This window comes from Gopherus flavomarginatus, chromosome 17, assembly GCF_025201925.1.
Source record: "Gopherus flavomarginatus isolate rGopFla2 chromosome 17, rGopFla2.mat.asm, whole genome shotgun sequence".
Lineage (NCBI taxonomy): Eukaryota > Metazoa > Chordata > Testudines > Testudinidae > Gopherus > Gopherus flavomarginatus.
Window position 1 is genome coordinate 26104496 of NC_066633.1, and position 27814 is coordinate 26132309.

At 50.2% G+C, this 27814-nt stretch overlaps 2 protein-coding genes across 9 annotated transcripts in view; one reads left to right on the forward strand and one right to left on the reverse strand.

Annotated features, from left to right (window-relative positions):
• The window catches only part of LOC127036060 (zinc finger protein 250-like), a 153996-nt gene that overhangs the window by 120680 nt on the left and 5502 nt on the right, over window positions 1-27814 (reverse strand). Inside the window, exon 1 of one of the 5 annotated variants that reach the window (XM_050926536.1) lies at window positions 16436-16552. The exons of the other annotated variants lie outside the window; for them this stretch is intronic. The gene's annotated coding sequence lies outside the window, so the exon portion shown is untranslated. Of the gene's footprint in view, window positions 1-16435; window positions 16553-27814 lie in introns of those variants that run through there. 5 annotated transcript variants of the gene reach the window in all.
• Window positions 1-27814, forward strand: part of LOC127036058 (zinc finger protein OZF-like) — a 167822-nt gene that overhangs the window by 72614 nt on the left and 67394 nt on the right. For all 4 annotated transcript variants that reach the window (XR_007770001.1, XR_007770000.1, XR_007769999.1 and 1 more), the window contains exon 2: window positions 8603-8712. Coding sequence is in view for 1 of the 4 variants with exons in the window: in XM_050926528.1 (XP_050782485.1) it covers window positions 8632-8712 (81 nt within the window). In the remaining 3 variants the exon portion in view is untranslated. The remainder of the gene's footprint in view (window positions 1-8602; window positions 8713-27814) is intronic.

Here is a 27814-nt window from a genome sequence, read left to right on the forward strand (position 1 = left end):
GGGGGGCTTAGGGAGGTTGTGGAGGGCACAGATACCTAAGTTCAGGCTGGAGGGGTCCCGGAGGGGCTTAGGGGGTGTCACGGAGTGTGGGGGAGTCCGGTCCTGCACCCCTGTTCCTGGGACACACAGTGACTCTCAGCCAGCCAATAAAACAGAAGGTTTATTGGACCACAGGAGCGAAGGATACAGCAGAGCTTGGAGGCACAAGCAGGACCCTGCAATCGAGTCCTTCTAGGGGTTCAGGAAACTTAGTTCCCAGTTTGGGATTCCCTGAATTCCCACCACCCAGTCCAAAACCGAAACTGAACTAACCCAACTCCCTCCAGCCAGCCCTTTCCTGTGTCCAGCTTCCCGGGCAAAGGTGCTGACTCCCTTCCCCCCTGCCTAGCTCAGGTTACAGGCTGAGCACGTGTCCGGTCCTAAAGTCACCCCCTGCTCTCCCATCCCCCACACAGACAGTCCCTTCTCCATCACAGTAATGCCCAGAGCATTTCCCTCACGGAGCAACAGTGACACCCTGTGGCCACGCAGGGTAAGACCCTATCTATTTCCTGACTGGAGACACAGTGACACCGTGTGGCCACACTGGGTAATGCACAGAGCATTTTTCTCATAGAGGAATAGTGACACCATGTGGCCATGCAGGGTAATGCACAGACCATCACACCTATGTAGAGGCTGTAGAGCTCCCTGGGGGGCTTAGGGGTTGTGGGGGGCACAGATAGCTACGTCCAGGCTGGAGGCGTTCCGGTGGGGATTAGGGGCTTCATGGGGGACACTAATATCTATGTCCGGGCTGGAGAGGTCCCTGGATGGCTTAGGGGGTTGTGGTGAGCACAGATACATACGTCCAGGCTGTATTGGTCCCTGGGGGTTTAGGGAGTTGGTGAGGGGCACAGAAATCTATGTATGGTCTGGAGAGGTCCCTGGGGGACTTAAAAGCAGCAAAGAATCCTGTGGCACCTTATAGACTAACCAATGTTTTGGAGCATGAGCTTTTGTGGGTGAATACCCACTTCGTCAGACTTAAGGGGTTGTGGTTGCGCAGATACCTACGTCCCGGTTGGAGGGGGACCTGGGGAGCTTAGGGTGTTTGTGTGGTGTACACACACCTACAACCAGGCTGGTGGGGGCCCTATGGGTCTTAGGGGCCTTGTGGGGGGCAGAGATACCTATGTCCAGGCTGGAGAAGTCCTGGGGAGGGCTTAGGGGGTTCCTGGAGGTCACAAATATCTACATCCAGGCTGGAGGAGTTCTGGGGGTATTAGGGAGTTGTGGGGGGGAGGCACAGATACCTATTTCGAGGCTGTAGGGGTCCCAGGGTTGCTTTGGGGCATTTAGGGGTACAGATACCTACGTCCATGCTGTAGGGGTTGCTGGGAGGATCAGTGGGTTCGTGAGGGTGCACAGATACCTATGTCCAGGATATAGGGATCCTGGGGGAGCTTAGGGGTTTGTGGGGGGCACAGATACCTTCATCCAGGCAAGAGGGGTCCTGGGGGCCTTAGGGGGTTCGTGCTGGGCACAGATACCTGTGTCTAGGCTGGAGGAGTTCCAGGGGGCTTAGGGGGGTTGTGGGGAGCTCAGATAACTATGTCGAGGCTGGAGGGGTCCCATCATGGCCTAGGGGGTTTGTGGGGGACACAGATACCTGTGTCTAGTCTGGAGGGGTTCCGGGGGGCTTAGGGGGGTTGTGGGGAGCTCAGATAACTATGTCGAGGCTGGAGGGGTCCCATCATGGCCTAGGGGGTTTGTGGGGAGCACAGATACCTGTGTCTAGGCTGGAGGGGTTTTGGGGGTCTTAGGAGGGTTGTGGGGGCACAGATACCAATGTCCATGCTGGAGGGGTCCCATCGTGGCTTAGGGGATTCATGGGGTCAGAGATACCTATGTCTAGGCTGGAGGGGTCCCGGGGGGATTAGGTGTGTTGGGGGAGAACAGATACCTATGTCCCAGTTGTAGGGGGCCCTGGGCAGCTTAGGCAGTTTGTGGGGGTCACAAATCGAAACATCCATGATGTAGGGGTCCCAAGGGTCTTTGTGGGGCTCTGGGAGTCACAGATACCTACCTACAGGCTGAAGGAGTCCTGTGGGTCTTAGGGGGTTTGTGGGGCATACAGATGTCTACATCTGGGCTTGTGGGTTCCCTAGGGAGCTTAGAGGTTTGTGGGGAGCACAGATACCTTTATCCAGGCTAGATGGGTCCCGGTGGGATTAGGGAATTGTGGGGGGCACAGATACCTATGTAAGCAGAAGCAGGATGAACTCTACCCTGACATCTGGTGGTGAATTATGGCGAGTGTGGAAAAGAATTTCAGGGGCTGATCGTGTTTGCATAGGCACACCCACCCCGCCTGACACGGCCACGGCAGCCTGGGATGGTTGCTTTGGCAGCTGTGGTATCCCCAGTTTATTTGTTGTTGGGGCGTGAGATGTGGAGTGTTGTCACCCTGAGTGTGTGGATGAGGAACTGTGAAACTGCTTTGAGACAGGGATTCTCACCATCAATTGAGTGGCACTCGCTAGACAAGGGAGTGGGCTCCTTGGGTGAGCCAGAAACACCCATTGCACCTTTTTCTTTTTTAAGAGTTGAATAGTAGAACTGATTTTTGATTCTCTTAAGAACTGAAGTTCCAGGTTCTTGAGCTGAAATCTCTAAAAAGCTGTGCTAGTTAGTGGGGGAGATTGAAGCTATACTGTGGAGCAGAATAGCTGATGGAGAGGAGCAGTTTGTGGGATGGTTGGAGTAGCCCATGGAGTGAGGTGAGTGGAGCAGTTTTTGGAGACAGCTGGAGCAGATCACAGGTCAGCTGGTGGAGCAGAGCAGCTGGTGGACAGAGCTGAGCAGTTCGTGGGGAAAGCGGAAGCAGAATCCCATGGAAAGGCAGGGCAGTTGGCAGTGGACCATGTAAGGTGCCCCTTTCTATCCAGGCTGGCAGGGGAAAAACCCTGCAGAGAGACTCTTGAACTCTGGGGCTCTGGGACTGTGGGTGATTTTGGGGTTGCTGGTCTCTTGATACATTTGAGGTATTGGACTTTGGAGTCTTGGGGTGATTTGGGGATTGCTGGACTCAAGAGCCCAGGGAAAAGGCCACGGCCTAGTTGAGGTGTTTTCCCAATTTAATGCTATATTGTTTGTCTCACATTATTAAACGTTTTCTGCTACACCCAGACTCTGTGCTTGTGAGAGGGGAAGTATTGCCTCTTTGAGGCACCTAGGGATGCGTATGTAAAATTTTGCCATGTCACTGGGTGGGGGCTCGAGCTGGTTTGCATTACGTTGTAGGGAAGGGACCCCTATGTATTGAACCCAGTCCTTGCTGCTATCAATTCAGCCTGGCAGAAGGGTTCCATCTACGTCCAGGCTGACAGGGTCCCTGGGGGGCTCAGGGGTTTGGTGGGGGGCACAGATACCTACGTCCAGGCTGCAGGGGTCCCTCAGAGTGTGAGGGAGTCCGGTCCTGCACCCCTCTTCCTGGGACACACAGTGACTCAGCCAGCCAGTAAAACAGAAGTTTTATTGGACAACAGGAGCGAAGGATACAGCAGAGCTTGGAGGCACAAGCAGGACCCTGCAATCGAGTCCTTCTAGGGGTTCAGGAAACTTAGTTCCCAGTTTGGGATTCCCTGAATTCCAACCACCCAGACCAAAACCGAAAGTGAACTAACCCAACTCCCTCCAGCCGGCCCTTTCCTGTGTCCAGCTTCCCGGGCAAAGGTGCTGACCCCCTTCCCCCCTGCCTAGCTCAGGTTACAGGCTTAGGTCCTGTCCCTCACCTAAAGTCACCCCCTGCTCTCCCATCCCCCACACAGACAGTCCCCACTCCATCACAGTAATGCCCAGAGCATTTCCCGCATGGAGCAACAGTGACACCATGTGGCCAAGCAGGGTAATGCACAGAGCATTTCTATCATGGAGCAACAGTGACATCGTGTGGCCACGACAGGTAATGCACCAACGAATTCCCTAACGGGGCAACAGTGACACCGTGTGGCCACGCAGGGTAATGCACAGAGCACCACACCTAGGTAGAGGCTGTAGAGATCCCTGGGGGGCTTAGGGCTCATGGGAGGTACCGATAGCTACGTCCAGGCTGGAGGCATTCCGTGGGGCTTAAGGGGGTTCGTAGGGTCACAGATACCTACGTCCAGGATGGTCGGGACTCTGGGGGAGTTAGGGGGGTTGTGGGGGGCATAGGTACTTGCGTCCAGGGTGTAGAGGTCCTGGTGGGGATTAGGGGCTCCGTGGAGGACACCAATACCTACGTCCAGGCTGGAGGGGTCCCTGGACGGCTTAGGGGGTAGTGGTGAGCACAGTGATCCCTGGGGGTATAGGGACTTGGTGAGGGGCACAGATACCTATGTATGTCCTGGAGGGGTCCCTGGGGGGGCTTAGTGGTATTGTAGGGGACACAGATACCTATGTCCAGGCTATAGGGATTCTGGGGGGGGGCTTACGGCATCTGGGGGGCACAGATACATACATCCAGGCTGGAGGGCCACGCAGGGTAAGGCACTATTGATTCCCTGAATGGAGATACAGTGACACTCAGGGGTTGTGGGGGGCACAGATACCTAAGTCCAGGCTGGAGTGGTCCAGGGGGGTCTTATGGGGTTCAAGGGGGCACAGATACTTATCTCTAGGCTCTAGGGGTCCCTGGTGGGCTTAGGGGGTTTTGGGGGCCTCAGATACCTAAGTCCATGCTGTAGGCATCCCTACAGGTGCTTATGGGTTCGTGGGGTGCACAGATACTTATGTCCAGGCTGGAGGGGCCCCAGGGGGTTGGGGTTTCGTAGGGGGCACAGATACGAAGCTCCAGGCTGTAGGAGTCCCAGGAGGGCTGTGGGAGTACAGATACCTACATCTAGGCTGGAGGGGTCCTGGGGGGGGTATAGGGTGTTTGTGGGGGGCACAGATACCTAGGTCCAGGCTGTCAGTGTCCCGGGGAGATTAGGCGGTTCACTGAGGGCTCAGATACATCCAGGCTGGATGTGTCCCGAGGAGCTTAGGGGGTTCGTGAGGTGTTCAGACACTTGTGTCCAGGCTGTAAGGATCCCTGGGGGCTTAGGGGGTTCGTGGGGGGTCACAGATAGGTATGTCCAGGCTGAAGGTGTCGCTGGGGCGTTTAGGGAGGTTGTGGGAGCACAAATACCTACGTCCAGGCTAAAGGGGTAATGGGGGTGCTTAGGGGATCGGGACGGACAGAGATACCTACATCCAGGGTCTAGGGGTCCGAGGGGATTGGGGGTTGAGGGGGGAACAGATACCTACGTCCTAGCTGGAGGGGTCCTGGCTGGTTTAGGAGGTTCGTTGGAGTCACAGATACCTACGTCCAGGCTGTAGGGGTTCCTGGGGCGTTAGGGGGCTTCTGGGGGTCACAGATACCTATGTGCAGACTGGAGGGGTCCCGGAGGGCTTAGGAGATTTATGGGGGGCACAGATACCAACGTCCTGGCTGTAAAGGTCCTTGGGGGGCTTTGCGGGTTTGTGGGGGGCACAGATACCTACGTCCAGGCTGCAGGAGTTCCTGTGGGGATTAGGGGATTTATGCGGGGCACAGATACCAACGTCCTGGCTGTAGATGTTCCTGGGGCGCATAGAGGGGCTGTGGTCGCACATAACCCTACATCCAGGCTGTTGGGGTCCCGGGGGGGATTAGGGGGTTCGTGGGGAGCTCAGATACCTACATCCAGGTTGGAGATGTCCCAGGAAGGATTAGGGAGTTTCTGGGGTGCACAGTCTCCTGGCTGTAGGGGTCCCTGTGGTCCTTACGGGTTCTTGGGGGGCAGAGATAACTATTGCCCATCTTTAGGGGTCACTGGGGAGGCTTAGATGGTTTGTGGGGGGCTCAAATACCTACGTCCAGGCTCTAGAGGTCCCTGGGGGGCTTATAGTATTCGTGGGTGGCACAGATACCTATGTCCAGGCTAGAGGGGTCGCTGGGGGGCTTAGGGGGGGTTGTGGGAGCACAGATACCTAACTTCAGGCTATAGGGGTCCTGGGGGTGCTTAGGGGTTGGGGCAGGCACAGATACCTACGTCCAGGCTGTAGCGGTCTTGCGGGGCTTAGGGGGTTTCTGGAGGTCACAGATACCTCCGTGCAGGCTAGACGGGTCCTGGGGGGATTAGGAGGTTTATGGGGTGCACAGATGACAACTTCCAGGCTGTACAGGTCCTTGGGGAGCTTAGGGGGTTGTGGGGCGCACAGATACCTATGTCAAGGCTGGAGGGGTCCCTGGAGGGCTTAGCGGTTCATGGGGGCACAGATACCTACGTCCAGATGAAGTTTTCCCTGGAGGCAGCCTGCGCGCAGCTGCGATCAGCTGTTTGCTGGGCAGGCTCTGCTCAACTGCTACCCCCTCCCTGCTCCTGCCGGAGCTGATGAGTCCCCCCCCCAAACAGCCTCAGGGGTCGGGGGCCGGGGGGGCGGGGCCAGCAGCAGCACAGCCCGCCCCGCTCCCTGGGGCTGCCCCGCACCTCTCGGGCTGATGGCTCTGCCATGGCATCCACGTGAATCGCTGATCCCTGCCCGCCAGGCTCGGCTCCAGCCACAGCAGCATCGGGTGCCCCAGGGAGCCCGGCTGGGCTGGGGCTGGGGCACGGGGCAGTGGTAGGTTGGGGGGAGGAGAAGCTCCAGATACTGGCAGGGGGCGGAGGGGAGAGGAGCCGAGCTGGAGTAGGGGAGGAGAAGCCCTGGACTGGGCTGGAGCCACGCTGGGGGGAGGAGAAGCCCCGGGCCCCTGCAGGATCTGCAGTGGGAGGGAGAGAGGGGGAGAAGCACCAAGCTGGGGCAAGGGAGGAGAAGCCACACAGGGTTGGGAGCAGAAGCCGAGACCCCAGCAGGAGCTGCACTGGGGGGGGATGGAGGGGGAGAGGAGCCACCCTGGGGCGGGGAGGAGAAGCCCTGGACCCTGGCAGAAGATACAGGGCTGAAGTCCCGGCTCGGGAGCCCCAGCCACCTTAGTGGCAGAAGTTGCAGGGCTGAAGCCCTGACCCCACTCTGTGTGCAGCTGCCCTGAGCCCCTCTCGCTCCCATCCCCCCTGTGGAGCTGGCTCCCACTCTCCGACTGTGGAGAAATTCAGCCCAAATCTCCCCATGTTGGGATCTCCATTTCCCCCATCGTCACCCAGCCATGAATGGATTTAGCCCAGGAGGCAGGCTCAGCTTTGGCCCCATTTGGCAGGTGGGCTCTAGGGCACAACGAGGTGCAGTGACCTTCCCAAGGCTAAGCAGGGAGTCTGTGGCAGAGCAGAGACTCAGACCCAGAACACCTGAGCCTGAGTCCTGTGCCTTAACCACAAGGCAACCTTCCCACCGAAGGAGAGGGAACCTCCTCTGCCACTTTGAGTGTGTGGGTGGGAGCAGCCATTGGACAGAGCTGCCAGGAGGTGGGGGGGGGGTTGGATAGTTGGGCCAGGTGATTAGCGGGTGGGGGGTTCTCTGGAGGGGGTGGTCATGGGACAAGGAGCAGGGGGGTTGGATGGATTGAAGGCTCAGGGGGTGCCTGGCGGGGGGTGGAGTGAGGTTGGGGCAGGCAGGGAGCAGAGGGACTTGGTTGGGTCGGGAGTTCTGGGGGTCCTGTCAGGGGGCAGGGAGGGGTTGGATGGGAGTGGGAGTCCTGGTGCTCTGTCTGGGAGTGGGGGTGTGGATAAGGGTCAGGGGGACAGGTAGGGGGTAGGGTCCTAGGAAGGCAGTTACAGTGGGGGGGGGCTCTCAGGAGGGGGAAGTCAGGGGACAAGGAGCCGGGAGGCTTAGATAGGGGGTTGGGTCCTGGAGGGCAGTTAGGGGCAGGGTCCCAGGAGGGGGCAGTCGGGGGACAAGGAGCAGGGGCAGTTCTGAGGGGGGCAGCCAGGGGGGCAGGAAGGGGGAGGCAGTGGATGGGGTGGGGCTCCCTGGGTGCACACCCTAATGAAATGTGCTGCATATGCCTATGGTCACGGGGGTGAGCTACTTGCATCCTTTTCCTCTTTGTGCCATTTCTTTCCGTCTCAAGACCTGATAACAATTCTCTCTAGTTCTTCCCCTTCTCTCTCCCCTCCCCACATGTGGCTAGAAAATCCAAGGAGATTCCCTCCTTTTCCCTACAATTATTGACTCTCTAGTCTCTTATTTTCTCCATAATTCTTAAATTCTCCTCAGATTTGGGATGTGAACTCAGCCCGTTTTATCTGAAGTAATTTGTCCTTAGTTGGGGCAATGACACAGGACAGCAAATTCCACCTAACGTGGGCGGTGGTTAGTAGGTGCTGGTTGGGGGAGCCCGCAGACATGGCTGCCTCTGGGGGGGAGATGGGGTGGCTGATCTCTGCCAGAAATAGGACATGACCGAACAGGAGGGGAAGGGAGGAGCCAGTGTCCCTGTGGAGTCTGCTCAGCCCTTTTGGTTCTGCTCCTTTCTAGTATTTTGTTCAGAGACTTTATTACTCAGGAGGCTGAAAAATCTCCTTGTGGGCTTAGCCTGGCAGGAGGGGCAGGTCTCCTCTGGAATAAAGAGATGGAGCATGTTCCCAGCATGGCAGAATCTAGGCTGTGTCTGTGCAGGGAAAGATCCTGTGGGATCGTGATGTGACATGAACTAAAGCCTGTTCTGAAATCTCCACAGTTGCCCTTCTCGCCCTGCCAGGCTGCAGGATGTCGTCCATGTTTCACTCCAGCTCATCCCATCCTCCCATGGGACAGGGAAGGGAAATGGCTGCCGAGGAGCCAGTTCAGGTAGGGATTATTGAGAGGGGTGGGAGGGTTCTGGTGGATTCCTGCTGGAAGGGAGGGACACCAAATACACAGGAGGTGGGAGGCTTGGGCAGTCTGGATTGGAGGTTGGAATAAACCAAAAAATTCCCAGGGTGGGGAATGAGAGGAGGCCAGAGTATAGCAAACCTGTTGGGACTGGTTTAATATGCGGCTTCCATTCTAGGAACAGATCCATGAGGTTAGAGGGTGGAAATGCTCTAATTTGTGGGACAGGAAACAACCCCTCTAGGTGGGGCTAGGAAAACGGACCAGACTCATAGTGCTGGAGCCCAACCTGATTAACCAGCAGCTGCTGTGAGATGTGAGGGGGCACCCACCAGTGAGGCTTGGGGTTGGGGGGGTTCTTAACCTTTTTCTTTCTAAGGCCCCCAACGTGCTATAAAAACTCCACGGCCCTGCGTATGTCTGGTTCTCTGCATATAAAAGCCAGGGCTGGCGTTACGGGTGGCAACCAGGGCAATTGCCTGGGGCCCCATGTGACAGGCCCCCCCCACCCTGCAAAGCTAATTGTTCAAGCTTTGGCTTCAGCCTCTGGTGGCAGGGCTTGTGACCCCACGCTTCGGGCCCAGGCAGTGAGGTTTGGGCTTTCTGCCCTGGGCCCAAGCGAGTCTAACACGGGCCCTGCTTGGAGGACCCCCTGAAACCTGTTCGCAGCCCCACAGAGGTCCAGGGACCCCTAGTTGAGAACCACGGCCTTAGGGGATGTGACCCTGCCCCATACCCAGCTCCAGGGCTGGCCTTAGAGAAAATGGCGTCCTGGGTGAACTTGTATTTTGGTGCCCCCCTCACCTCTGGCCCTCACAGGCTCCCCACCATCATGTCCAGACCCCGATGCCTCCCTCTAGTGCTTAATCTGTATTGAAAGAAGCGCCAGAGCTCGGCCCTGGCACAAATTCAGCACTGGCAGGGCGGCCTCACAGCAGCGGCTGCTGGCCGAGCGCCCAGCTCTGAAGGCAAAGCCACCGCCAGCAGCAGCGCAGAAGTGAGGGTGGCCTGGTGTGTGGTGTCTTGTGCAGCCTTTTATTTTATGTGAAGTGCAGTTTGTAATGCGGCATTACACCGCCGCGGGGTCGGCTCTGGTGGCGACAGTGTCAAGCTTAACAGAGTGAAAGTCGCCTCTGCTACTTGCTTCAAATGTACAGTCTCTAGGAACACACACAGAGCAAGGGTAGTGACCACACAGACATTCACCAGCACAAGGTCTGGTCGGTTTTACAAGTTTTATTAAAGTTACAGTTAAGGCTAGGAATAACCAAGCACATAGACATTCTATAAAGACCTGTGCAAAAATTACAACTCTAGTTCTACTCACACCTGAACAATAGTGCTGGTGTCTGATGAGTCTCTCGTCGATTGATCACCAGTAGAGGGATGGTTCCTGCTGGAGTTTCCCATAGGGAGCTTCATTTTCCCGCTCTGGCCCCCCTTTTCATAACGTGATTCTGATTGTACCTTATTAGCATTGACACACCACCTGTAGCCTGTGGTTAAGGCACATTTGGAAACAGAGGTGTCTTTACAGAATTTTTTAATTTAAAATTAATCTTCTGGCTAATTGTTCACCCTGTTACCACTTGGTACCTCTTCTCCCATCGTCTTAGGGCATCAAGTTATTCCTCGGCCATTTACTTCTGTCAGCGTTTCTTAGCTCCAAGGCCTAAAATAGCGAAGCTAAAATCTTGCAGGTCTCAGCCTACAGGCCTTGCGTTTCAACCCTATTTACTTAGATACCTAATACATGATTATTCTCTCTGCATACTGATCAATCGATTCTCTATTTAGCATATAGTGATTCTATATGACATAACGTGTTAGTTATTTATAGCACCACACAGTATATAAATGGTAAACTAAAATCACTGGCTGCCATTCCCACCCTTACTCCTACACTGCTGCTGTGGCTTGTGGTGCCCGGCGCTCTGCCTGCAGCCCAAGACGGGCTTTGTGCGCTCACACGGGAGCTGCCTCTTGCTGGAGTCCCAGATACCCTGCAGCTCTGTGGCTGCTCCTGGCTCACCAGGGGCCATTTCAGATTTTGGGCAGGGGGGCAACTTTAACTGTGATTCCAGGGGCTACTGATGCCCTGAAAACTGTAGGGCTTTTTGCAGAAAATAACTTAGAAATTCACAGACGAGCAGTGTATCTCATTGTTATATAAAGAAAGTTAAATATATACTGACTCCAATTACAACCACATATTTAATTTAAGAGTAAATTTAGAACAATCAGGAGATAATACAGCAAGATATTCCCATCCCAAGCCTTGAGGTATCAGTTCTAGAGCTTTAATGCAGGTGTCAGAAACACAAGTGTGATACTTTGCACCCTCTCTTTAGCAGAGATAAATAAATATAGAGAAAGGAAGCAGATTTTACTTAACAGACACACTCTGTGTTACTGCTGCCATCTCCTCTATTTTAGTCAATTGTTTTTCACTCCACTGAAAACATATTTACTTAATTTTCCATACGTGATTAAAGTTTTTTCTCTTTTATTAAGAACGGGAATTTATTTTCTAGTTATTTTGGCATTTATGTTTACTGATCACAATCATGTATGTGGCTCACTAGCATTTGACTCCATCTTTGCTGTTAGTATCGTACTTGGAACTGCATTTATCTTCATAGAAATGTTAAGTTACTTTCCAGATTTAACTGTACCATGAAGTTTGGGGGAGTCAGGGCCTTGCACCTCCCCCACTTCCTGCCATTCACTCTGACTCTCAGTCAGCCAGTAAAACAGAAGGTTTATTAGATGACAGGAACACAGTCCAAACCAGAGCTTGTAGGTACAGACAACAGGACCCCTTGGTCAGGTCCATCTTGTGGGGGTAGGAGGCCAACCCAGTTCTGGTCTCTCTCCATTTCCCCAGCCAGCTCCAAACCAAAAAACCCCCTCTAGCCGTCTCCTCCAGCCACATCCCCCGGCTCCTCCTCCAGCCTTTGTCCGGTTTCCATGGCAGAAGGTGTCACCTGGCCCCATCCTCCCCCGGGCTCAGGTTACATGCTCAGCTATTGTCCCTCAAGCGAAGTCACACCCTGATATCCCATCCCCAATGCAGACAGTCCCAGTAAAACTCCCCTGCAACATCCCCAGATCAATCCTCCCCATTCCCTGCTTCATCACAGACTAAAAATACAATCTGAAGATAAGTGATCTTCATCTGCACAGTGTCGGAAGTTTTGAGTTTAGCTAATTTTTTTCAATCAAGACCTGCTAAGGTAAGTACAAGCAAAATGTACAGTCTGTTGTTTGATAGTAGCATTTGATATAATGAATGACAAAGCACAATACGGTAATAACAGTAATAATGATAATTACTGCAGCCAGGAGAGGTGAGGCATTTTAGAACTCATTACTCAAAGAACTGAATTTAAGTATAAGACAGAAATAAAATGATGAAATGCACAGACCAGTTAAAAAGCTAAACTAACAGCACTGTCATCCTGACCAAATGTGAAAGAATAAAATTACAGAGACTATATGTACTTTGCACATTTTGACAGGAAGTAAAAGAAGTAATAAGAGTAATTGAAGTGTCTGTTGTGGGGGCGGGGGTGTGTTGGGGGAGGGTGAGACACAGCCCACTGTCATTTCCAGCACAGCGGCACTCACTAGTCCGAAGGCTCGTTCACACAGCAGCAGGGGCCAGCAGCTCCCACTCCTGACCCAGAGGCAGCAGCACAGAATCTTGTCCCCCCAACTCAGCTCAGCTGAGACCAGGCACAGAGGCAGGAGGGTGGGACCTCCCCGACATCAGCAACCCCCCCTGCGCAGCACACAGGAGGCTCCTGGGAGCAGCTTGGCAGGGGCAGCTCCAAGTGTGGGGAGGGGGCAAGGCTGCAGGAACAGTTGTAGGGCAGACAGCTGAAGAGAAGTGGGGGGAGGAGAGACAGGACACCCCTGCTGGAGGAACCCCCTCAGCAAGGCCCCCCTGGACTGTCATGTAGCCTGCCCCCCACTAAGTCTGGTCCTCTCCAGCTCTTCACAATGAGACCAGCACTGGGCTCCCTGCCAGCGAGCTCTCCCTGCACCCTGCTAGGGCCTCCATCTCCTGTATCCGTTTGTGGCTAGTAGGGGGGAGATGGATCTGCTGGGAGAGACAAGAGGCTCTCGCTTCGTCCCCTCACCCTGGCCTTTCCTGGCTGCTCTGAGCAGGGTGGGGGTGGGACTCCTGACCGTGAGCCACCCAGAGCTTCCATTTGATTGGCTTCTCTCCTCCATGAATAGTGGGGCAGCAGGTCCTGAGTGTTGGACTCTTGCTCTTTCAGGGGTCGGTGACCTTTGAGGAGATGGCTATGTATTTCACCAGGGAAGAGTGGGCTCTGCTGGGCCCCACTCAGAGGGCCCTCTACAGGAATGTCATGCAGGAGAACTATGAGACGGTGACCTCGCTGGGTAAGGAGTTCTGTCTCCTGGGTTATTAGAAGCTGTGGGGTCTCTGAAGAACCTGAGCAGTAATAACTTTATACCTTTATTCATCATCCAAGTTTCCTTGCCCCCCTTTTTTGCCTTATCTCCCACCCAGTAGAATCATTTCTAGACATTTGTCATCAGTCATTTTGAAATTGCGTTTAATGTATCCTTATTGGCTACATTAATAACTGTAGCTTTCATGCTGTTTTCTCATTTTAAGAGGAAAATATTCCACCTGTAGAATTCTAAATTGAGTAAATAGGTGTGTGACTGACACATGGCTTGTGTGACATTCAAATGAGCTCCTCTTCTGACAGAAGAGAGGATAATGTTGTCATTCAGGAGCCCAAAGGTGAAAGGAGAACAGAGCCATGTGAGACGAGGAGAAGGGGGGGAGTAGATAATTCTGGGGTGCCTGGACATGGGGAGGGTGTGTGCAGGATTAGAGGTAAGATGGAGCAAGGAAGGATGAGGTTGTGAGAGATGAGGAGGGAACAGAAGATGCTCTCAAGGCGCCAGGAGGTGGTGACAGCTGAGAGTAGTGGGAAGAAGGGGAGGGAAGAGTGGAGGAAGGGCACCCAGGAGGTGGGCTGGGTGGGTCAGTGGGAGGGAGGAGAGGTTTGGGGATCTAGAGCTGTGGGGGATCCCAGACCTTTAACCCCCAATCCCTACCCAAGCCTTGTTGTTTTAGAGCCTACACTCCAGTTTTCTTTCTGTTCAGTTTCACTTATATACATGTTTTCCCCAAATATTATTATTTTAACTCTTGACCTCCCTCTCCCACTCATTACGCCCTCCCCATATAACCTCCCCATCTCTATGCACAGCAACCCTGGCCACCGATCCTGAGTCCTTGCTGCATCCTCCCTCCCACAGCAGGGCCACTACCCAGGCACAAATGGGCACATTGTTGATGATGTCACAGGGTAGTGGTGTAGCCAGTGCAATTTTTACACTTATAAGATTACTTATTGGGGTACAACTTGCCATTGTACTGTTGTACAGACAGAACTACACAGGATCTTTTCAGGGGGCAAGACAAAGATGCCACATTTATTATGATAATTTGATTTATGACTAATAACTAATATCTTAATTTTTATACACACACATTATACCTAATACCTATACACACAGACAGACAGACACACACACACACACACACAAACACACATCCATCAGATGTTGTGCAGCTGCTGCATAGTTGCCAGTCCTGAAGATAGCTTAAGTTCATGGCTTGATTTTGCAGCTTGGGTTTATAGCTTGTGGTGGCTAACTGGCCAGGAAAGCCGGGCACAAGGACGATCTGGGTCTCTGTTGGACCTGCGCCGATGTTCTCCCATGTTGGCAGCAGAATGTTACCCAAAGTCTCTCATCTCACCCTTCTTTTTTATAGGCTTTCAGTTTGGATTCAAAGTCTATAGGTCTTGCTGTGTCAGGCTGCCTCTGGGTTTGGATTGATCACCCGTCAATTGCAGGCTTGACTTTCAGCCTTGAACCTGACTTTGATCTTCCTTCTGTTGTTCTTTTGTCCTTTTCTTTTTAGGGTGGATGCTTCTTACTTTGTTTAGGGCTGTTGTCTAGGTCTTCAGCCATTGGTATTTGAACTTTATCTCACCAGGACAGGCTGGGGCTGAAGGTTGATTTAATCATCCATACGTGCCTCAGTTACACATCTAAACTAAACTAATAAGATTACAGCAGGGTTTGCAAAAAAATGAAGGTTGGAGGAAGCTTTTACAAAATAGAGTGTGTTTTAAAATGGGGTTTGAATTACAATATGGAACAGAAGTTACAGTGTAGGCAAGTGTAGTGAATGGTGAACAGAAGTTACATTAATAAAGTGAACAATTAAAAACAATTTCATTTATCAGTTCTACAGTACATTGCTACTCAAAATTAATTGAGAAGATGGAATTTGGTGAAATACACAGGAACTTGATTTAATACAGACAGTTATAATTGATCCTTGTCTATGATTTAAATCTACATAATGTACCTGTCGCCAAATTGCCGCTGAATCCACGGGACCGGCAGACTTCCCGCAGACAAGCCGCAGAAGGCTGCCAGACTGCCACCCTCACAGGGACCACCAAGGCAGCCCCCAGGGCTTGCCATCCTGGGCATGCACTTGGATAAGGACTCACAAGCCTCTCCTTTTTGACCAGGGTTTGAGGATTGCAGCTTGTCCTCCACTTTGTTCACTGGACTAACATCCAGTTCCTGTGCTTTGCTTTCTCTTCAGGGGCTGTGAGCAGTGTGTGTTTGATAGAGGTGGGAATTTTGGTGATACTTGCATGATGCCAATACACACCTCAGTTTCCTTCTATGGTTGGTATTGCTATGATTAGAACGAGCAGGAGACATGAGGTGTTTTGTCACACACCTGTCACGGGGTGATATGAATGGGTCATTAAGGACTGGCTGGGACCAACCTATATCAATGGAATACCCGAGAGAGACAAGGGAATAATTGTCACCTGTGTATCTCAGCTTGGCTGAGTGAAGCATACATAGACTTATGTTTTTGGGAGCAGGAAGAACTGGGCTCGCAGATGCAGGGAGCTCTACCAGAGCGAAGACAAATGGACAGGCACAGTGAAAGGAAACCAAAACGTTTTCTTCAGCAGCCTGGCTCAAGAGCATTGGCCAGTATGGACTATATTGTCTTCTCTGCTTCTCTGTGCTAATCTAAGGACTTTCCAATGCTGTTTTTCAGTTGACTAATAAATCCTGCTATGTTTTAAAAGTCTGCCCAGTGTCACAGCAAAAACTTGCTCTGTGCATTGAATGAGGAACAGTCTCTGAACAGGAGAAAGCTAGAAGCCTCTGGTAATTGGCTGAGCCTTAACCAGTGGGCGGGGCATTCACTCAGGCCAGGGCTTTATAAAGCTGCGCACAAGCGACCAGGGAGCTTAGCGAACAGGAGCTGCTAACAGGGAGTTTTGCAAGGGGAGTAGGAAGGGAGGGGGGGTCCCTTGTCGGTCTCATCTGTGACCCATTGGTCCCCTGAACCTATAAACTGAGCCACATCCAAAACCTTTCTGTTTACAGCAGAGCAGAGCCGACAGGGAGCTGTGGACGGGAATTTGAGAGAGTTTGACAGAGGGAGGCTTACAATGGTGAGGAGGACCCGCAACACCTGTGCCAGCACTGCTTCTGTCTCCTCCACCTGCGCCTGTAGCCAGACAGAGCACCAAAGCATGGATGCTTTTACCCAGATTCTGGTGTGGGCTTGCAAAGACTGTAATTTGCAATTTCCACTTACTGATATCCAGGCTGGGGGTGGCATCCAATGTGAAAGGTGCCTACTGGTGGAATCTCTCAGGCAGCAAGGGGGAGAGCTATAGGAGGAGGTGGCTAGGCTGAGGAACATCCATATCCATGAGCATGTGGAGACAGCTGACGTAGCTGTCCCAGTTGACAGGACTACCGACACACCAGTGGAGGAGGAGACGCCTCAGGGTGTATCTGACACACCAGTGGAGGAGGAGGCTCAGGGTGGACACAGCCAGCTGGTTACTTCTAGCAGCAGGCAGTGCTCCACCGCTGCTGCGAACCCTCCTGCTGTGGTAAAAGATAACCGTTATGCTCTTCTTGATACAGGAGAGAAGGAATCACCCCCAACAGTTAAGGAGGTGAAGCCTTGTACCCCTAAGGCTGGGAGGTCTGCTGCCACCACTGATAAGAAACATAGGGTAGTGGTGGTTGGAGACTCTCTGCTGAGGGGGACAGAGACACCCATCTGTCGCCCTGACCGTTCATCTCGGGAGGTATGCTGCCTGCCAGGGGCCCGTATCCGAGATGTTACAGAGGCATTGTCGAGGATTATCCGGCCTTCTGACTACTACCCCATGCTACTCATCCATGTGGGCACAAATGATACTGCGAGGTGTGACACTGAGCAGATCAGGAGTGACTACAGGGCTCTGGGAGTACGGGTTAAGGAGTTTGGAGCACAGGTGGTATTCTCTTCGATTCTTCCTGTTGAAGGTAGGGGTCCGGGCAGAGACAGATGCATCATGGAGGTGAATGCCTGGCTGCGAAGATGGTGTCGCCAGGAGGGCTTTGGCTTCCTCGACCACGGGATGCTATTCAAGGAAGGACTGCTAGGAACAGATGGCGTTCACCTTTCGAAGAGGGGAAAGGCCTTATTTGCGCACAGACTGGCTAACCTAGTAAGGAGGGCTTTAAACTAGGTTCGACGGGGACAGGTGAGCAAAGCCCACAGGAAAGTGGGGAACAAGACCTGGGAGATGGGTTGGAAACAGGAGGGAGCATGGGCTATAATGGCAGAGAGGAAGGAGGGTCAGGGCAAAGCTGGTAGGCAAGATCAAACCAGTATCTTAGATGCCTATATACAAATGCAAGAAGTATGGGTAATAAGCAGGAGGAACTGGAAGTGCTAATAAATAAGTACAACTATGACATTATTGGCATTACTGAAACTTGGTGGGATAATACACACGACTGGAATGTTGGTGTGGATGGGTATAGTTTGCTCAGGAAGGATAGACAGGGGAAAAAGGGAGGAGGTGTTGCCTTATATATTAAAAATGTACACACTTGGACTGAGGTGGAGATGGACATAGGAGACGGAAGTGTGGAGAGTCTCTGGGTTAGGCTAAAAGGGGTAAAAAACACAAGTGATGTTGTGCTGGGAGTCTACTACAGGCCACCTAATCAGGTGGATGAGGTGGATGAGGCTTTTTTCAAACAACTAACAAAATCATCCAAAGCCCAAGATTTGGTGGTGATGGGGGACTTCAACTATCCAGATATATGTTGGGAAAATAACACCGCGGGGCACAGACTATCCAATAAGTTCCTGGACTGCATAGCAGACAACTTTTTATTTCAGAAAGTTGAAAAAGCTACTAGGGGGGAAGCTGTTCTAGACTTGATTTTAACAAATAGGGAGGAACTTGTTGAGAATTTGAAAGTAGAAGGAAGCTTGGGTGAAAGTGATCATGAAATCATAGAATTTGCAATTCTAAGGAAGGGTAGAAGGGAGTACAGCAGAATAGAGACAATGGATTTCAGGAAGGCGGATTTTGGTAAGCTCAGACAGCTGATAGGTAAGGTCCCATGGGAATTAAGACTGAGGGGAAAAACAACTGAGGAAAGTTGGCAGTTTTTCAAAGGGACACTATTAAGGGCCCAAAAGCAAGTTATTCCGATGGTTAGGAAAGATAGAAAATGTGGCAAAAGACCACCTTGGCTTACCCTTGAGATCTTGCGTGACCTACAAAATAAAAAGGCGTCATATAAAAAATGGAAACTAGGTCAGATCACGAAGGATGAATATAGGCAAATAACACAGGAATGCAGAGGCAAGATTAGAAAAGCAAAGGCACAGAATGAACTCAAACTAGCTATGGGACTAAAGGGAAACAAGAAGACTTTTTATCAATACATTAGAAGCAAGAGGAAGACTAAGGACAGGGTAGGCCCACTGCTCAATGAGGAGGGGGAAACAGTAACGGGAGACTTGGAAATGGCAGAGATGCTTAATGACTTCTTTGTTTCAGTCTTCACTGAGAAATCTGAAGGAATGTCTAGTATAGTGAATGCTTACAGGAAGAGGGTAGGTTTAGAAGAGAAAATAAAAAAAGAGCAAGTAAAAAATCACTTAGAAAAATTAGATGCCTGCAAGTCACCAGGGCCTGATGAAATGCATCCTAGAATACTCAAGGAGATAATAGAAGAGGTATCTGAGCCTCTAGCTATTATCTTTGGGAAATCATGGGAGACGGGGGAGATTCCAGAAGACTGGAAGGGGGCAAATATAGTGCCCATCTATAAAAAGGGAAATAAAAACAACCCAGGAAATTACAGACCAGTTAGTTTAACATCTGTGCCAGGGAAGATAATGGAGCAGGTAATCAAATAAATCATCTGCAAACACTTGGAAGGTGGTAAAGTGATAGGGAATAGCCAGCATGGATTTGTAAAGAACAAATCGTGTCAAACTAATCTGATAGCGTTCTTTGATAGGATAATGAGCCTTGTGGATAAGGGAGAAGCGGTGGATGTGATATACCTAGACTTTAGTAAGGCATTTGATACAGTCTCGCATGATATTCTTATAGATAAACTAGGAAAGTACAATTTAGATGGGGCTACTATAAGGTGGGTGCATAACTGGCTGGATAACCGTACTCAGAGAGTAGTTGTTAATGGCTCCCAATCCTGCTGGAAAGATATAACAAGTGGGGTTCCGCAGGGGTCTGTTTTGGGACCGGTTCTGTTCAATATCTTCATCAACGATTTAGATGTTGGCATAGAAAGTACGCTTATTAAGTTTGCGGACGATACCAAACTGAGAGGGATTGCAACTGCTTTGGAGGACAGGGTCAAAATTCAAAATGATCTGGACAAATTGGAGAAATGGTCTGAGGTAAACAGGATGAAGTTCAATAAAGATAAATGCAAAGTGCTCCACCTAGGAAGGAACAATCAGTTTCACACATACAGAATGGGAAGAGACTGTCTAGGAAGGAGTATGGCAGAGAGAGATCTAGGGGTCATAGTAGACCACAAGCTTAATATGAGTCAACAGTGTGATACTGTTGCAAAAAAAGCAAACATGATTCTGGGATGCATTAACAGATGTGTTGTAAACAAGACACGAGAAGTAATTCTTCCACTTTACTCTGCGCTGGTTAGGCCTCAACTGGAGTATTGTGTCCAGTTCTGGGCACCGCATTTCAAGAAAGATGTGGAGAAATTGGAGAGGGTCCAGAGAAGAGCAACAAGAATGATTAAAGGTCTTGAGAACATGACCTATGAAGGAAGGCTGAAGGAATTGGGTTTATTTAGTTTGGAAAAGAGAAGACTGAGAGGGGACATGATAGCAGTTTTCAGGTATCTAAAAGGGTGTCATCAGGAACAGCAAGAAAACTTGTTCACCTTAGCCTTCAATGATAGAACAAGAAGCAATGGGCTTAAACTGCAGCAAGGGAGATTTAGGTTGGACATTAGGAAAAAGTTCCTAACTGTCAGGGTAGTTAAACACTGGAATAGATTGCCTAGGGAAGTTGTGGAATCTCCATCTCTGGAGATATTTAAGAGTAGGTTAGATAAATGTCTATTAGGGATGGTCTAGACAGTATTTGGTCCTGCCATGAGGGCAGGGGACTGGACTCGATGACTTCTCGAGGTCCCTTCCAGTCCTAGATTCTATGAGTCTATAAGAGACCTGCTGGATAAAGAGCAGATTCAGAATCTAGCATCCAGTGCTGCCTTGCTGAACATATGTCCTCCTGTCACCTTTTGGTCAATCTTTTTTGTTAATGGAGAAGCCCAGCTCTGGCTAGCCATACACCTGCTTGCAAAAGAAATGGGTCTTTTTGCTGACAAGTGTCAAAAGGAGGCATCGGATAAACATGGAAACAAGGTCAAGGTCCCTGTAACTTTGCTGCTTTTACAGATGAAGACTAATATGGCTACCCCTCTGATACTTCACCCAACTAAGTGGCATGAATGCTCTATAAGCCACTCCTCAATTATACATAGAGAGACACCAGCAGATCTCCCCAGCCCTCAGCCTTGCACCGCAGAAATGTCCTGTCTTATACTGCTCAAAACCTCTTAAAAAGTGCAAGCACATTATTTAATTCAAAAAGAAAGTGAACATGCACTAGCCTTTTTAATCTGAGCAGCTTTCCCAATTACTTTGGACAATTTCACAAATGTAAAACATTAAAGTAAGTTTAATAACTACAGAAAGATAGATTTTAAGTGATTATAAGTGTTAGGCATAGAATTCAAAGTTGGTTACATAACAAATGAAAATAGAATCTCAGTGTGACGTTCTGTACCTTTGGGGGAGTGTGCTGTAACCCCCTTATTCCTCATTTTCATATAATCATCACCTTACATATAGAACTTGTCTTGTAAGGTATTGGGGAAAGGATATGATCTGCTGAAAGTCATTTCTCTACCCATAGATGTTTACCATTCATACATATGAAGTTATGAGAATTGTGCAGTGTGGTTGTCACTATGCTGTAAGGTGGGGGAGTCAGCCAAATATTAGCTCCCCAGTGACAACAGCAAGGAAAGTAACCAACGCCCTGACAGGGTGTCAAACAACCATCGACAGCCATTGTCCAGCAAGGGAGCTACAATGCAATGACTCACCTCCATGAGGACACCCCAGGGGAATTGCTCAGACTTGCTTGGAGAGACGCAGTGATGCTCACCTGACTCTGAAGGGGGGGGGGCAAACCCAAGAGGGAAGAAAGGACATGATAAAAGGAGAGACATTTGCCATGCTTTATCTCTCTCTGTCACCTACATCTACAGACACACCCACACCAAGCAACTGAAGCGCTCATGAAAGGGGAGAGCCTGGCTGAAAAGCCACCAGCCGGCCTGTGGTGAGAAGCATCTAAGTTTGTAAGGGCATGGAAAGGGTTAAGATCAGTTTAGAATGAATTTTGCTTTTATTTCACAAAAACAACGAGGAGTCCAGTGGCACCTTAAGGACTAACAGATTTATTTGGGCATAAGCGTTTGTGGGTAAAAAGCCCACTTCTTCAGATGCATGGAGTGAAAATTGCAGATAGAGGCATAAATATATATTGGAACATGAAGCGACAGGAGTTACCGTACAAGAGGAGAACCAATGTTGAAGGCTAATTCAGTCAGGGTGGATGTGGTCCAGTGCCAATAGTTGACGGGGAAGTGTCAATCCCAAGAGAGGGAAAATTGCTTTTGTCATGAGCCAGCCACTCCCAGTCCCTCTTCAAGCTCAAATTAATGGTGTTAAGTTTGCCAATCAATTGTAACTCTGCAATTTCTCTTTGAAGTCTGTTTTTGAAGTTTTTTTGAATGGCTACTTTGAATGATTACTTTAAAATATTGAATGTGAATGTATTATTGACTCCACAAGTCCCATATGGTCTCGTGGTCAGGATTCCTTGCTTTAAGCCAGGTGGCCTGGGTTCAATTCTCAGTGTGGGAACAGTCTAGAGCTGTTGCTCAGAGGGGAGGCAAGGAATGGGAAAGGATCCTAGCAGCAGGAGAGTTGGACAGTGTGGGGAGGGGATCCCAGAAGTGGGGGCGGGGGGCAGAGGTCTGAGAGGAGATCAGGGAAGGATCCCAGCTATGTGGGAAGTTGACATTCCGGAGAGCACAGGCCTGGCACAGGGGGTGGGAAGAGTGAGTGTGTCCCTCTAAACTCACCAACTGCAGACTAGGCAGGCTTGGAAGAATTACATATTTGTTAGTAAATGTCAATTTCTGTGTAAACACACAACCCAATGGCAAAATATTTCCATCAATAATCATCAAAATTGACAGATGGGCAAAGTAAGAAACATGCTGCTTGAGAATTTTCTAATCTATTCTTTTCTAATCCTATAGGGTTCCCTTCTGCCTTAGATGCCACCAGAGGGGTGTTTCATTTCCCTCCCCATTTTCACACAGAGAAACAATTTCCTTTGCATGGATCCATGAACAGCAAATCCTCCTTGTGTCTCTTGTCTGAGCCAGGGCATTCGATTCCATTGAAACCTTCTCTCCTGCAATGGCAATGGTCAGACAGAGGGGATGTGTCCACCTTCTTCCCTGGGCAGTGAGATATTCCCTCTCCTCTTCATGCTGCTGTTGTTATTCCATGAGTCATCAAGGATGGAATAAAAAGCTGAGTTTACTCCAGGGTGAGGAAAGAAAGGAGCCACCAACGCCCTCAAAAATCTCAGTGCCCAGAGAAAACCTGCCCCTGTTATTGGAATCACAGAGGTGCTGGTGATACGATGGGACAAGGGACTGTCTGAATTGAAAAGGCAGGAAATGAACAATCTACAATAACATCATTAACCACAAACACAATCTCATCATACTCCAGCCAGAAGGGAAATGGGCAGGAATTCTTGCTGTTCAGCCAGGGCCACACATACAGAGATGTACAGCAGTGAGTGTGCTGGGGAAGCTGCTCTGAGCAAACAATTGGAAATGACCTTTCAGTGAGAACAGAACCAGAGTGTAGAAAGGACCCTGTGTTAAGTGGTTGTGGCTGAGGCCTTAGGCAGCTGGGCTACAAAACCATGGGTGTCTTTCTGTGAAGGTTTGATCCTTGTCAGCTAGGCAAGGCTGGTGTGTGGTGTCTCCATGGCTGCACTTTCAGTGTCTGATCACCCCCAGTGCGACAGGGAGCCAAGTCTAGACATATTCAGGGGCTAAGGACAAGTCAACATTTCAAACATTGAGTCTATGTTGCTGCAGCTCAGTAATGGAGATGCTCTATGCCAGGGTTTCTCAAATGTCTTTCACTGCAACCCCCTTCTGCCATAAAAACTTCCTACATGGCCCTGGAAAGAGGGGCCAAGCACCAAGCCCCTCCACTTGGGGGGAGGGGAGGGAGTGTCAAAGACTGAGCCCCAGTGCGGGGAGGGCAATACCAAAACCTGAGGGATTCAGCCCTGGGTGGGAGGGCTCAGACTTTTGGCTTCAGCCCCAGGACCGAACAAGTCTAACGCCAGCCCTGGTGACCCCATTAAAACAGGGTCACAACCCACTTTGCGGTCCTGACCCACAGCTTGCGAACCGGAGCTCTATGCTGATGGGAGAGAGTTTTCCTGTTGGTGCAGTCAATCCACTTCCCAAAGATGTGGCAGCTATGCCAGTGGGAGAAGCTATATCGCTGCGTTTGCAAGCTGTGGTGTTTACCACATTTCAGAAGTTTAATCAAACCCCATTTTTAAAACCACCTGTGGTCTGGGAATGGCAAAGGAGCTCGATGAAGCAAGGTCTGTCCTTCAAAGTCCTGGAGATCACGATTCCATGCTACTGTTGTAATGGGGGTATAGCTCAGTGGTCTAGTATTTGATTGCAGATCAAGTGGTTGTTTGTTCAAAGCCAGGTGCCCTCTTGAAAAAAAGAAAAACATTTTCATTTCCATTCTCCATTATGTTCAGGAGCTCCACCATATGGGGATGCCTGAAATGAATGTAAGCACTCAACATTTCGCTGTCCAAATGCATAAAAACCTAGCAAACCTGTCCATCAGCAGAGAGCAGTTCCAAGCTTCTAAGTGTCTAGTTTATGTTTTCATCAATTAAACAAAGATATCATTCCCTGAAGCAGAGCACAAGTTTGAAATACGGGCAACATAGAGTCAATATTCATAACGTCAACTACAAAAATGAAACACATCTAGAGATAGCATCCTTATAACCAGTCAATCAGAACCTCTCCATAGACCCCTTAGACGACAACCTTTCTACAATATTGGCTGCAAATATAGAACAGTGGTCACAAGGGTGATCTATACAGTGTGATGGGGCAAGGCCAGATGGCTACAGTAAAGTACTGAGAAACAGGTACGTTAGCCCCAGGCTAAACAAATCCCTAGGACCTTGGTAACCAAATGGCAGTTGTTCCAGGTTAATCAAGGCACCTGGGACCAATTAAGATCTTTCTAGAAGGCAATGGAGATAGCTACGTTAATTAGAACACCTACAGCGAATCAAGGCAGGCTAATCAGGGCACCTGGGCTTAAAAAGGAGCTCACTCTAGTCAGGCAGGGAGGAACCAGAGGAGAAGGAGTGTGTGTGAGGAGTTGGGAGCAAGAGGGCAAAGAGCTGAGAGTGAGAGAGTGTACGGCTGGAGGATTGAGGAGGACAAGCGTTATCAGACACCAGGAGGAAGGTCCTGTAATGAGGATAAAGAAAGTGTTTGGAGGAGGCCATGAGGAAGTAGCCCAGGGGGTTGTAGCTGTCATGCAGCTGTTACAGGAGGCACTATAGACAGCTGCGATCCACAGGGCCCTGGGCTGGAACCCGGAGTAGAGGGCAGGCCTGGGTTTCCCACCCCCCCAAACCTCCCAACTCCTGATCAGACACAGGAGGAGCTGATCCAGACTGTGGGTTCCACAAGAGGGGAAGATCACTGAGGTGGACAAATCTGCCAATAAGCGCAGGACCCACCAAGGTAGAGGAGGAACTTTGTCACAACAGTTACAGATTATGTCAATAACGTCACAGGAGGTGACACAGCATCAGTGAGACTGATATTGGAAAACTGCCTCCAGTTTTGGTGTCCTCATTTGAAAAAGATGTTGTGAAATTGGAGCTGGGGCAGCAAAGAGCCACCAAGTGTTCTGAGGGCTGGAGAAAAATGCCTTCTAGTGAGCTATTGAAAGAGCTCAACCTGATTAGCTTATCAAGAGAAGATTGAAAGGTGACTTCGTTGAAGTGCTTTAATGGAGAGAAAAGATTGGATATTTAAGGGCTCTTGAGTCTAGCAGAGAAAGGCATAACAAGACCCAATGGCTGGAAGCTGAAAAGAGACAAACTCATATTACAACTAAGGCACAAATAGTCAACAGTGAGGATGATTCACCACAGGAACAAGCTACCAAGGAAAGTGGTGGATTCTCCATCTCCTGATGTCATTTAATGAAGACTAGATGCCTTTCTGGAATGTGTTTGGTCCAAAAGTAGCTATTGTGTCATACAGGAGGCCTGTGATATGCAAGGGGTCAGATTAGATGCTCTAACAGTCTATTCTGGCCATAAAGTCGACTAATTTCTGAAAAACTGAGTGTAGTGTTGGGAGCAGCATCTGATGTGTTACTGTCTAGCCAGCTTGCTTCCTAGAACAAACGCTCCTTGAGTGGGGTGATCCACAGGGAGTAGCTCAAATCTCCAAAGGGCCTGGCCGGGGGCAGGACATTAACACAGCAAGGGAGGGGTGTGGCAGTGACATCACAAAGGCCTTTTTCAGGACCTCAGACTATTGGTCCAAGGTGGTGGGGAGGTGCTAACCTCACAGAGAGATGCTGACATCAGCCAGGCAGGAGAGGGGGCGAGGGGCCAGGGAAACCTCAGAGACCCCTGTGGCTTTGCTTCAGCAAGTCTCCTTCTCCAGGTCTCTCTTTGAGGACTGAGAGAGTATTTGGGTTCACGTACATGAGCACCAGGAAGAACCTCTTTTGAGTTTTCTCCTTCCCTTTTTCTGATTTTACTAGAAAACAGATGTCCCTGTTTAGAAGGTAAGAGCCTCCTGGAGGTTTGAAACCTGTTCAGTCTGATCCATCCGGTGACAGTTGAATTCTAGGCATGGAAAACATGAGCTTAAGGAGGCAGAATTTTATTCTCCAACTGGGATTTTGTCCCTTAGAATCACTGGGGACATCAGGGTTTGTCCTTTTTGTTTCACCTTTTCCTCCCTCCCTCCCTCCCTCCCTCCTTTCTCTTCTTCTCTTGCTTCCTTTGTCCTTTTACCTGTTTCCCTCCCAAGACCAGGAGGGGTGTGTGTGTGTGTTTGTGTGTTGCAGGGGAGTGCTCTGCAGCTCCCACTGTGGGAGGTCCACCCAAAAATGTGGGGCTGAGATAGTGCTCAGGCAGTGACCCCACCAGTGACCTGGGCTATCCTTTGGGCTCCCTGGTGAGAACCCTCAGCCTCCCATCCTCAGTCTCTACCCTGAATGGCTGAGCAGGGGGTTATTGACAGGGAGGAGATTCAGGTCCTTGTTCTCTTTTAAGACCAAGTAAATAAGTCAGAACCAGTTCTCTGTTTGATGAATTTTGCTACTTCTCTGCATTAATGGTCTCTGAGCAGTTCATGATTCTCTCTAACATTGCAGTTCTCCTCAAATACTTGCTGAATAATTACTGTGCACTGTTAGTCTGGAGCTCAACTAAGAGCACTTTACTCAGATCATTCAATGTCTGAAATTCAAGATCCGATGATTAGATTGAAAATCAGGGCTCTTGGTTCCTATTCCCAACTCTGCCACTGGCTGGCTGTGTGACCTAAGACAGCTCAGTGCTCCTTTCTTAGCCTTAGCTTCTCCGTTTTTCAAGTAGAGATAATAATGATCTGCTCTTACCCACCTCACAGTGCGTGGAGGCAGGGTCGGCTCTAGGTTTTTTGCCGCCCCAAGCAAAACAAATTTTGGTTGCCCCCACCCCCGCCCTGGGCTCCCTGCCACACGCTCCTGCTGACCGAGCCCTGGGCTTCCCCCCACCGGCAGCCCCCTGCCACCCTAGCCCTAGGTACTCTCCCCCCACACACCCCATGCCAACAACATAGGTTTGTTCTCCCCAGTCCCCCCAGGCTGAGCTGCTCCCTTTTATACTCCATCTCCAGTCAGAGCATGCCCAGAGAGGGTGAGGGGGTGTGGCCTCTTCAGCCCACAGGACGCAGTTAACCCTAGCAGTGCCAGTGCAGGGTTGATACACCTCATCACAGACAGCATTTCCCAAATTTGGGGATTAGTCAGGAGATCTCTTCAGGAGTAACCTCCTGTAGGGACTAGGTCACAAATACCTTGGGAAACAAATACCTGGGCGTTTTCCTAGTTCCAAGTCACTTGCTGTGGAACTCTATCCCTGGATCATCTGAGACAATATTGACTTAAACAATTGAACTACTCTGTGACCCTGTGCACTTATTTCCGTCAGTTGCACCATTTGGGGTCAGCTGCTGTTCACCTTTTCAGAGTGGAGATTTAAAAACAGACTGTTTCTCTGATAATATATCCAGCAGCTTGGAGTATTCTCTCCTGTTGACTGAACTGCATTTGAATTTTCTCCATGTCATCATGCAGCGATAGGGGAAAAAACAAACCTAAAGTAAAAAATAATGGTCATTTGTCTGAAATTTCCCAATAAATCTTAGCTACAATCTGTCA